The following is a 12,753-nucleotide window of genomic DNA, read 5'->3' as shown; positions in this document are numbered from 1 at the left end:
TATTGCAAACACTTCATGGAAATGCTTAAGTAAATAAATGGAAAAACCATGGTGTTTTCCTTGATTTGAAAAAAAAAATGACAATAATTTTTAAAACCAGTCTTGTTAATTCAGCTTAGCCTCTCTGGGAAAGCAATGAAAACAAGGAAGAAAGTAAGTTTCAGAACTTATCACTAGGAAACTCCCCTTTTTTGCTGTAATGACTTCTGAATTTCCAGGATAAAAGCAAAGCCTGAACAGCAGCTTTCTTTATCCAGCCACTTGAGGATTATAAAACAAATAGCTGACATTTTAAAACTTTTATTCTAAGAGCTTTACATACATGAACTCTAATCTTCACAACATCTCACTGATGTAGTTACTATCATTTCCTTTCAACAGCTATAGAACCTGAGGCACTGAGAAGGTTAAGTAACTTGCTCAAGGCTATATACAACCAGCAAGGGTCAGAGTGAGGTGTTCCACCTCCAGAATTTGTGCTCCTGACCACTAGGATACAGTAACACGATTAAAGAAGTTATAGCTTAATGACAGGTACTCTGCAGTCTGTGATTTAACAGGCTTTAACTTCTAATCAAATATGCCAGCTACTATTATAAACAGTGTTAAATTATACCAACCATTCTAGGCAAGCACAAAAATCAGTCTCCTAAGAGCTGGCACATGTGTCATAAATGAGCTACTATAGTGTACACTTCATTTCCCTAAGGTTCACTTCTAAGTTATAACCTATCAACATTTACCTGAACTTCTCCTAAGTCATATCCATTAGAATTCACTTCAGGAGAGGTTTCCTTCTAAAAGAACACAGGAGGAGGACATATCTGAGACTAGCAACCTAACGTTTCCAATATTTCACAAAATTTCTGGCACAGTATAAAGGATGAAAGTTAATAAATATTAAGTTAAATATAAATATTCATCAATGGTAAAATTAACACTCATTGATATTGGTTGAAACAAATTTACACTCTCCTTTATATTCACCTGGGGAAAAATGAGTTAATCTACAAGACAGGATTTCAATTAAAAGTTTGAAAATTTATGCAGAATTTCCGTCATGACTAAATGTATTATACAATGGCATTAAATTTTTTAAAGTTTATTTATTTTGAGAAACAGAGGAAAAGAAAGAGAGAAAGAGAGCAAGCCCAGGAGAGGGTCAGAGAGAGAGGGAGAGAGAGAATCCCAAGCAGGCTCCACCCTGTCAGAGCCCAATGCAGGGCTTGAACTCATGAACTGTGAGATCATGACCTGAGGAAAAACCAAGAATTAGATGCTTAACCCACTGAGCCATCCAGGTGCCCCAGCATTAAATCTTTTTATCTAACTTCCTCTATTCAAAAAATTTTGCTTTAAACTAAAAGTTAACATACCTCTTCTGACTATATAGTTCTGCCAAATTCAGGACCTACAAAGAATTCATCAGAAGCTATCACTTATAAGATTCAGTTATGTTTTTATAAAATAAAAGTGATACATCCTTAAATTAGAAAGATTTTTTTTAAATTAGAGAACTCTGTTTGAAACTGATGATAAAGTTTTATCTTCCTTTCTAGCCTATTTAAAGAACAAAACAGGGGCACCTGTGTGGCTCAGTCAGTTAAGTATCTGACTCCTGATTTTGGCTCAGGTCACAATCTCACAGTTCATGAATTCAAGACCTGCACTGGGCTCTGTGGTGAAGAGGGGAGCCTGCTTGTGATTCTCTCTCTCTCTGCCCCTCCCCTGCTTGCTCTCTCTCTCTCAAAAATAAACAAACATTTGGAAAAAAATAAAGGACAAAACAAAACAAGGCACCACTGTCACAATAGTAAACTTTTATTAAAATCCATTCTTAAAAGATATAAGATGTTTTAGATGAACTACTGATTTTCCTTCCAATATATTTTACAGTGGCAATGGACACTTCTAAGCACTGAGTAAAGAAAAATTAAGTAATTTGCATTATTCTTTCTAATCCAGTTGAAAACCCTTACACCTTTCAAATATACTGTTGAGCCTCCTTGAATGGTGCTTTACCTGGAAATGAGGAGGTATGTCACAGAATTTAAGATTATCATATGAACTAGAACGATTTATGAATCTGTTCTTTGGAATTCAGAACACATTACTTCTCAGCGGGACAGCCTTGAACTTGAAGTGGTTTATACAGCACATATGTTAATCTGCAGTGTTATATATAAACACAAAGAGCATACGTATAAGAGAGTGCCTGCAGCATTTTAATATAAAATGTAAAATTTGGCCTTGTAATTATTCATACTGAACCTTAATGACACTGGATTGAAATCTAAAACTTCAAATTCCACATCTGCTACTTACACAAGACTACAGAATAAGTAACGTCCTCCTGGAAATAAACAGTGGTCAGAGAAGCAACAAATCCTAACAGTCATCCTATCAAAGCATGTGTTTTCACAGTCCTCTTATGTCCCACATTAAACTCTCCATTATTTGTAAATAAAAAGAGCAGAGACAAACTGCATACCTATCTTAAGCATTACTACAGAGCTCTTTGGTAGGCGCTTATTGCTCTCATCAGTTCCTCAACAACATGGCAATATGAGCTTCACATTCTCACTTGGGAAATTTTCACAAATACCACACTTAAGATACTTATCATAAAACTCACATTTAAAAAATCCTATAGGAGCACGTGGGTGGCTCAGTCAGTTGAGCGTCCTACAATTAGTTTCAGCTCAAGTCATGAGCTCACGATTCGTGAGTTTGAGCCTTGCATTGGGCTCTGGGCTGACAGCATGAAGCTGACTTGGGATTCTCTCTTTGCCCCTTCCCCCCTTGCACTGTGCCTCTGTCTCTCTCAAAATAAATATATAAATAAATCAATCCTATAGACTGGTGGAAGGCAGATTCTACTAAAATACATTTTATATATATGAAAACATATACTTAGCTGTCTTCTCTAGCTCTGAACTCTTCAATATTCAGAACAATGTAGAATCTCCAACTCCAGTTAAATTTTGGGAATCACAGAATTATAAAACTGATAGCATCTGGTATAGCACCTCATTCTTAAATCATTAAATGACTTTTAAACCATATTTCAAAACTAGTCAGTATTAAAACAAGGCCTAGAACCTTGAAAATGTGATTCTCTTTCCAGAGGTCTTTCTGCCATCCATTACTGCCAATTTTATCAATTTGTATGATCTGGCTGGAAACTGATCTGCTGGTTCAAATCAAAGAAGGACATGAAAACTACATACTTCAAAAGCAACTTAAAAGGATTCCAAAAAGACTCTATTTCTAGGTAAAATTTTCTTAAATTTGCTCTGATAACTGTTTCTAGGTTTCTTTTAATCCTATAGAAATAAAAAATATTTATAGTTTAAGAATTCATCTGAATATTCTTGAGATTAATAAAGATCAAATGTTTATGCCAGCACCATCCAATAGAAATTTCTGAAATGATGTAAATATTTATATCTTCACTGTCCAAGATGATAGCCACTAGCCACATGTGGCTAATAAGCACTTGAAATGTGGGTACTGCAGCTGAGGAGCCGAATCTATTTTAATCATATTTAAATAGCCACATGTCTGGAGATTAGCATATTGGATAGTGTAGGTCTAGATAACCCCCACTAAAAACAGAACTGGTTGATGAAATAATGAAGACTGAGTGGTATTTTTAAGGTACCTGCCATGTGAAGCAGTTGAGACACCACGGAAAGAACCCACCATTCTGTATTTATAACCCCAGATTCCAAATGAAATCACTGTATACCAGCAGTGAGAGGCTGATATCATAGAACCTAAATTATACATACAACTCATCTGTTAAATGGGGCTAAAAGTACCTGCCTTTGGGGGGTGCCTGGGTTGGTCAGTCCATTGAGCATCAGACTCTTGATTTCAGCTCTTGTCATGATTTCATGGTTTTTAGGATTGAGCCCCGCCTTGGGCTCCACTCTCATAGTGCAAAGCATGCTTGGGATTCTCTATCTCCCTCTTTGCCCCTACCCAACTCATGCATGCTCGCTGTCTCTCAAAAATAAACATTTAAAAACTATTAAAAATAAAATTGCCTGTGACTTAATAAAATGAAATCGTTATGTTTAAAAAGGAAAAAAAGTACCTGCCTTTGTGGAACTCTGTGATTAAATGCTGTTTGTATGTAAAAGTACTCTGTAAAATGCAAAGCACCATATATAATTACATATCATTTCCATAAATAGTTTGAGGAAAGGAAAATGTGGCTATAAACCAATCACAGAGCTATTAATCCAAGCCTAGCCTCAGAAATATGAACACCTGAAGCAACAGTCAAGTGATTTTGCACATCATTGACTCATGACAGGTAAGGTATATAAAAAAAACGGTATTCAGATTTAAACCAAAAAGTGATTTAACTGTATACCTAAATTCTATATTCTTAAAAGTTAACTTTTCAGGGGCACCTGGGTGGCTCAGTCAGTTAAACAATCTAACTCTTGATCTTGTCTCAGGTCATGATCTTGCAGTTCATGGGTTCAAACCCCACATCAGGCTTTGCACTGATGGTGTGGAGCCTGCTTGGGATTCTGTCTCTCCTTCTCTCTGCCCTTCCCCCATTGCTACCTCCCTCCCACTCCTTCTCTCTCAAAATAAACATTAAAAAAAAATTTTCTTTAAAGCTAACGTTTCAGCAATTTTAACTGCCAACTGATGTGACTAAAGGGTAATAATGCCAAAAATTTGGCATCCTTCCTCTTAAGGAGGCAAAAGACAAAATATTGACATGGCCACTGTCAAGGCTCCCTCACCCCAAAAGGAAAACAGTGAAACAACTCTTTTCTGTCTGCCAGTTTATAACTGTGGTGGCATAAAGAACAGCAGAAGTCCAGGGAAATTTCTCAATACTCAGCAGACAAAAGCATGGCCCATGTCTAGCCTATAGATATATAATAGTACCATCTTAAATAATTACAGAATTTTAAACTTTTTATCTGCTTTCCTGAAGATTATATCTTGTGTGATTCATGTAGTAATTCTATTAAGAAACAGTCTGATACACTAACAAACTAGAAATCATGACCAAAATTAGACACAAGCATATTATCATGTAGCATTCTTATTATATATAATCAGGTGAATTTTTATTTTTATATATAGCCCTTTGTTTAAAAAAACAAAAAAACTTTTGTCAGCTCAAAACTGCTATACTTCTGGATTTTGATAACAGTGATCCAAAGACAGAAAATAAATTCTTGTTAAATCCAGGATTTATTTTGAGATAGCATATACATATCATTTTAACTCTGGTGGAAGAATCAAACATTAAAATCAATCCAAGGTAAATAATGAAAATTCTCTGGCCACAGCTTACTAATGAGAGTTGGTTATCCAAAAGATGGTTTTTACATTTTAAAAATTAATTACCAGCCATAAATGACAAGCTTTTTTATTATTGGCAATAAAATTGAATATTTAATTTGTGAAGTACTGGCTTTCTTATTAGAAAGATAGTATCTTTATAAAACTTTAATATTAAATGTCCTTGAAAACTACATTTCCATATGCATCCTTTCATCTCAAGGGCTGTTAGCCTTTTGCCATCTTACTTATTATAAAGTTATCTCTTTCTCACTTAGAATCAACTTTCAATCCTCTTCTTTCCCAGTCTCTGAATTGTCTATTCACATATTAAAACTCACATAAACAATGAAGTTAAAGAATTGTCCAAATTGTTTTAAATTACTATCATTTTAAATCTGTGAGACAAGGGTTTTTAAATGATATTAATTTCCTGAGAAACACAAATAAAAAGAAATAAAAATCATAACTAAAAATCTTATTTATATTAATGAACACTTACTTAAATTGATACATTAAAGAAAATCATACTTTACCCTAAATTGAGGTAAATGATTTGTTAACCAAGACATCATTTTAAACTTCACTTTCAAAATTAACCCTGTTAATGAACTTACATCAAAAAGAATGACTCGTAATTGTATGTAAACTTCAAAACAAATTTAAAACAACCTAATTAAGAATAAGCCTTTATTTAAAGCTATGCTTCTTTAAATAAATGGCAGATAGTGTCATTTTGGTAGAAATTTTTTCCCAGTATAATGCTTCACAATAAATAAAAACTTTATTACCATTTAATCAACCATATTTAGACTTAAAAATCAAGCTATTAAAATGAACAGGAATATAGGCAACTTTTTAAAAATTATATTTATATTATCTCAAAAACATGATTTATGTGATTGTTTTAAAGAAAATTCAAATATTAAAATTTTGAGGCTACAATTCAAGTTATTTTGAAATAAATTATTTATTAGAAATAAACTCTTAAAAGCAGCGTAATTGTACTAAAAGCATCTTTAGTACAAGATCTGATTTTATGATATTTCTAGAACATATATCAGAAAATGAATATTTAACATATATACAGAAAATATTAAACTCTTATGTCTATGAAGCCCAAGAAGGTCTCATACAAATAAAACTAGGATCTTCACTTTCTATATCCAGATCTACCATTATGAATATGGAAATGAACTACTATTTAACACAAAAGAATAGGGGCTGTTATCTTTTTTATCACTGCCATCAAATATAAATGTAAAACAGGCGTTAAAAGTTAAAAGACTTAGGGGACTAAGATCAAGTTGGGGAATGCAGATGTGTGTAGCTCTTTAGGAGAATCAAGTCTTGTGCTTCATGGTCCATTTCTAACCAGGCAGAGAATAAATTCTGTATCTACCCCTTAATTCTAAAATAGGTTACACACGGAAGGGGAACCTGGGTGGCTCAGTTGGTTAAGCCTCTGACTTCGGCTCAGGTCATGATCTCACAGTTTGGGAGTTCGAGCCCTACTTCAGGCTCTGTGCTGACAGATTCTGTATCTCCCTGTCTCTCTGCTCCTCCCTTGCTTGCACCTTGTCTCTCTCTCTCAAAAATAAACATTAAAAAAAATTCTTAAATAGGTTATACAGAAAAGCAAAACAGAATTAAGTATGATTTTTGAGGAAAAAAATCCACCCAAATGCAGAGATTCTAGATTAAGTTTAAGGAACAATATAGAAAACTAAATCTAGGCATAAGTATCAAAAAAATTATAAACATTAGTTTGCTTTTTATAGACCAATCAACGCACTGTGCTACCACTAATAAGAAAGTTAAAATTCCAATGATCTAAAACTGTTCCATGTCAAATAGGCCCAACTGCTAAGAAGCAATGACGAAGTTTTGTTTTTTGTATTCTTATTCCCTCACATCTACCAACATTTCTATTATGTATTATACTATATTTGATAATAAAATAGTTTACACCGTAACATCAAACACCAAACATCTGTGGGGGAAAAAGCCATTAAATAACTAAAGCAGAATACCCTGTTCCTACCACTGTGTAAGCATTTATCTGAAGCTAGGCTCGCATTTAAAATTTTTTTTTTACCAACAATCCAGTAAGAATGCTAAGAGAAAATAGTTGACAAACCTGAAAGAATAGCTTCTTTCAAATATAGTAACATATGCGAGAACTTCCTGATATCATTCACCAGCTCCTTGATGTAATCCGGATCAAAAATGGAATTGGAACTTAGAGACTTGAGCCCCATTTCAGGAGTTGTGACATCGGTAGAGAGTTGGCCTGATGACAAAATACGTTTTTTCTTTGTCTTTTTCTGTTTATGAGCAATCATCCTTTCACAGAACAGTCAGAAAAACTGAAATCCTTAAGCAGAGGGGAGAAAAAACAAAAGACAGAAACACAAATACATCAACCAAGGGAATCATTATACTGGGTTTTCACAAATAGCCCACAGCCCACCTCAGTATTCTATTAACAACAACAAACACTGTACTACTGATGGCAGCAGCTTCCATTTATTAAGTGCCAGTAATCTTGACAACTCTATGATGTGTAAACTACTATTCTCCTCATTTCACAAATAAGCAACCTGGGCTTTGTAGGTTAAATAATTCGTCTCAGTTTTCAGCTAAAAAATGATGAACTGGTACTTAAAACCCAGATCTGCCTTGTTGCCAAAATCCATTCTCTTAATAACTTCCTCTTAATTCCTAGGGAACAGAATTTTTTAATTGTAAAAGTTGTTCTGAAATGTCTTTCGGTAGAAAAACATATTCTACCACCATGACATCAGCTTCAAAAATAAAGATGTGGTATGAGCTCTGAAAAAAGAAAAGACCTGTTTTCAAAATCCCCTCTCCATCACTTACTGTGTCCTGGCAAGCTGTTAATCATCTCTTAATTAGGTATGCTTATTAATAATGGGAATAACATTCTAACAACACCTACCTTGTGAGATTATGGGAAGCATTAAAAGAGACAATGGTATAGAAGTGTACAACACATAAAAGAAATTAAATTATAGTTAGTTTTCAATAATAATGCTTACACCCATACACAGATATTTGAGGTTATAACATTTTTTTTAAAAAACAAGTTCTAAGGGTGTCCACTAATCTGATATACCCAAATTGGTTGAACAAATGAATGTATGAATTTTGGACAATATTTTTGTTAATTTCAGCATGGTATACAATAAAAACAGATTTTTGAAATGAGAAAGATTTAGACTTGACCTCTAGCTGAATCCTTTTTATATGTGACCTGTACAATTTGCTTACAGGCTGTGTGAGAATTAAAAGGGGACACAAATTAAAAGACCTCTGAAACTCAAGAAAATCTTAGCTTATTTCTGCTTCATCCTCACATTTTTCCTTTCCAGAACTGAAAGTCCTAATTTTGTTGCATTTCTTAAAATTAAATAGGAAATTACTGGATAAATTAAGTTAGCTCAAGCATATCATTAAGTCATTTTACAAATATTTTACCTTTAATATTTTGATACTTCCAGAATGATAAAATTACTAAGGACTTCTGTGAAATTTACAGTGGGAAGTTTTATGAAATATTCACTTCCAGGTCATGTGTAAGATTTATTATTGAATCATTTACTCTTTCCTATACCTCACCCAACTCTCCAGATTTTTTCTAGAGAGTTTTTTCATCTACAGTATCTTTAATCTGTCTACTTCTATCTGTACTATCATATGAGGTGAATTTTGTGAATGTTTCGGTGTTGTATGTGTGTTGGAACACATAAAACATAAAACAGATTCTAAGGAACCAGGTGATATACTCAGATGTTTACTATCCTACCCATTTCATTTTTTTAAATGCTGGTTGCATTTTAAATTGCAAATTTAAAACCCACCAAATTGGTTTTATACTAGTAATGGGTCATGACCCTATAACCTGAAAAACACTAACTCGGGGTCCTGTCTGAACACAGTTCCATTTGCCCGGGGTACTCCTTCCCTTTGTTTACTCATTCTGACCTCAGCTTAAAGATCATTTCCTCGAAGAAATCTTCCTGGACCACCACTGCCCCTGTAAATACCACCACCAAACTAGAGTAGAATTTCCTCTTAGATACATTCGAACATCTTATACTTTTTATCACTGCACTTATCTAAGTTCAAGTAGACTATTCATATTTTCCTACCTAGACTCTAATAATCTCACGAGATCAAGGAGTCAGTCTGCGAACCATGTGTTCTCTGCTCACAGCACAGTGCTTGGCAGAGGAGGGATGAACTGCTCAAAATTATTTGCAGAAAAAAATGTATTTGCAGAATGAATACTGGGCTTATAAATTTGTAAAGGTGTAATTAAGTTTTACAGAAACAAAAATGGCTAATTTGGGATTATTGAAGTGTTTTAAATGGAAAATATAAATGATTTTTTAAAAAATCTGTCTTTAAAACAGTATATTTCAAAAAAGAAAAAAACAAGTATATAAAGCCAATAAAGGCAAGATTACACAAAACTGGAATCAAAGTTGGACTTCTATTCTTGTTTCTCTACTGTTGACTATTAAGTAAGGTTTCCCCATCTCTCATAGCTTTTAAAGCTCCTTTATTAAATATTTTTGTTAATCTCAAATTATTTCTGAGAATGTGATTTCTACATTTAAGTTAGTTCCAACTTAAACATTAATCCTTGAATGTGTAGATAATTTCAAAAATGAGCCTAGACCAATTTTTTTAGTATAATGATTATACGTAAGTCTTCCCACCAACAATAAAAACAAAACAGTACCTTGTGTGGGTAGCCTTTACAAATCACTAATTGAGAAGACTATTCCTAACATCACTTTTGCAGCTTACTTATTAAAGTCACTCTGATTAATTCTGACAGCTTTTAGTTTAGTAAAAAGATAGTAAAAACATGGTCATTAGAGACATATATCATAAGTTTAGAATAAAACAACTCACTTATCTAAGCAATTCACCTATTTCTTCATCTTCACATGTCAAATTAGTAACCCAAAGTTGTAAAAAGAGTTTCAAAAACACTTAAACATTTTTACTCAAGACTAAGAAAATCTATAAGCAAACAAAACGGGGGGGGGGGGTGGAGGGAAGAAGGAACTTAAGAGAGTCATACTCCACCTCTAGTCAGCATTATGGTGAATAATGTACTAATTCTGTTATATATACTTTACTATTCTTCCCATTTCAAACTAAGAAAAAAAAGGAAATATGAAGAAAATTTATCCAAGTTTTCATAAAATTGAACTATGATGTGAAAAAATTTGGAAGAGATACACTATCCAAGATCACACTACTTTCCCATATCCCAAAATGAATACCCTCTAGTTGGTGGTAACATAAAATGTAGTTACTAACATAACATACTGCAACAGGCAATTTAATTAAATGAGGTAATAATATAAAAAGCATTTAACGCTGTGCCTGGTTCATCACGAAGACTCAAGAACTGTTAGCCATTATGACTAGCTCTGCTTTATTGTGGAGATTGTGGGTTTGTTTTTTTTTTTTAAACATACTTAAGTAATAAACAAGATGTGGCTTTACCACAATATATTTGTAGATTGCAAACAAGAAATATAGAACTGGAAACACTTCCAGACACTTAATTGACTTTGTGGAAACCTATTAAATGGCTTCCAAGTGAAGTTTGAACTAGGCAAACAGACTGTTGGGCAAAATATTTGTGAAACTGTAATTCTCATGCATCTTTTTCAACTTCAAACCATTACATTTAAAATGTGTTTTAACCACTTAGTGAAGAACTTTGTAGCAAACAAAATATTGCTATGCAAAACTACTTTCTCCATATGTTGTAAATTCTAAGTAATACATGCGTTAGAAATGTGAACATCAACTTCCCAGCACCCTGGAATGTGACTTTGCCAAGACATGAGTAGCTTCTATTAATCAAATGTCCCATGCCCCATGTACATCCTCCTAAAAACATGTACAGAAGTGTTTTCATTTTAGGCGCTGGGCTGTTTAATAGAAGTATAAAACTGCCCCCAAAACCTACTTAATAGCTCCCATCTTACTATTCCTACATCAGGAAAAATTTCAAGATATTCCAGAAATCTGCTATTTCAGCACAATTTCTGATTTGGTGAGAAAATAACTTAAAGATGCCTCTAAAACTCAGAAAAAAATTCTTTCTGGAGGTCTTTGATTATATTTTTGTAAAGCACTCCCCACAAAAACAGCTTACGGCCATGTCAAAAGGTTTCATCAATAATGTGCAAATAATTGTAATTTCTAAAGAAAGGCATGCAATGCACATACACTTCATTCCTGTGCAGTTAGAACCTAGCACGTTTAAAAAAAGAGGAAGCTGCCCAACCTCCCACGCCTCCAGAATGTCTAGCATTCCTGGCAGGCATGGCTCTCTCTTGACCAGCCAAAACCACTCAATGCCAAAGAGCCCACTCCCCATCCTCCTATTTAAATACAGAGCGGGGAAATGGAGCAAACGAAAAGGGCAGCAGACATGGATAGCGACGGACGAGAGCTGCCGTCACGACACAGCTGGAGAAAGGGGAAGGGGTGCTCAGCTCCTGCCTTTATCAGCTAACAGTCCTGCCCTCCCAAATGGTGTAAGGCCAATTCCTTCTTGAGAAGGAGAGAAGAAAAAGATTAACATGGAGACACAAGGCTCTTCAGTCACTAGGGCTCTTTAGCTCACCCACCAAGAATAAAACAAGTCAAGCCCAAAACAACGGAATTGGGAAAAACCATTGACACTGAGGCCTCAGACCGACAGAGCCCTCCCTCAGCCCTAAAGACAAGACGAGAACAATGCACCATGGAAATCCTAAAATGTCTCGGGAATGGGACCCAGCTGAAGTGAGGGCTGCTGTCAGGACAGGTGGGAGCGGGACGGGTCAGACAAGACCAGAGTCTTAGCGGTCAAGGGCGCATACGCTAGAGCAGTTGGGTTTAAACCCACACTCTGATAATTACTAGCCTCTGTGCTCCGGCAGGTTAAACTCATTTTCTCCGCATTTAAAAAAAAAAAATGAGTTAAATAATCATGGACCTGTCGCGAGCTTAAAGAAGTTAAAATGTGGAGCACTTTTTAACTGTACGTGCACGGTGGGACGGGCTCTGTGTCTGCTTTAATTTTAATCGTCACCTGCTTTGAGCCACCAGTCCTGCCGCGCGCGATGCCCAGCTCGCCCCATCGGACCCCTCCAGGAAGACAGGAGCACCGACGACACGCGCCCGGCCTCCCGCGCAACCCTTAGCCGACTCAGCTCGGGGCCGCCGCGTGGGTCGCCCACACCCTGGGCCGCACGTAACTGGCCCGCAGCTCCGCGAACGACCCCAGCCTGGAGCCCCGGCGGCCGCGGCCGGAGCGAGCGCCGCCGCCCCACACTCACCGCGGGGCTCCATCCCACGTCCCGGACGCGGACGCCCGCCCAACACTCACGG

At 35.6% G+C, this 12,753-nt stretch overlaps 1 protein-coding gene across 1 annotated transcript in view; it reads right to left on the bottom strand.

The window, feature by feature from the left end:
* Window positions 1-12,743, bottom strand: part of ARHGAP29 (Rho GTPase activating protein 29) — a 63,659-nt gene extending 50,916 nt beyond the window's left edge. The window contains exons 1-2 of the mRNA XM_029948870.1: window positions 12,702-12,743; window positions 7,460-7,696 (exon numbers count right to left, since the gene is read on the bottom strand). Coding sequence (XP_029804730.1) covers window positions 7,460-7,664 — 205 coding nt within the window. The 5' untranslated portion in view covers window positions 7,665-7,696; window positions 12,702-12,743. The remainder of the gene's footprint in view (window positions 1-7,459; window positions 7,697-12,701) is intronic.
* Between the last annotated feature and the right edge of the window lie 10 nt (window positions 12,744-12,753).

Source organism: Suricata suricatta, chromosome 8 (genome assembly GCF_006229205.1).
Source record: "Suricata suricatta isolate VVHF042 chromosome 8, meerkat_22Aug2017_6uvM2_HiC, whole genome shotgun sequence".
NCBI classification, from domain to species: Eukaryota; Metazoa; Chordata; class Mammalia; order Carnivora; family Herpestidae; genus Suricata; species Suricata suricatta.
Note: the sequence above shows the minus strand (reverse complement) of the source record. Positions and strands in the feature narration are given on the sequence as shown.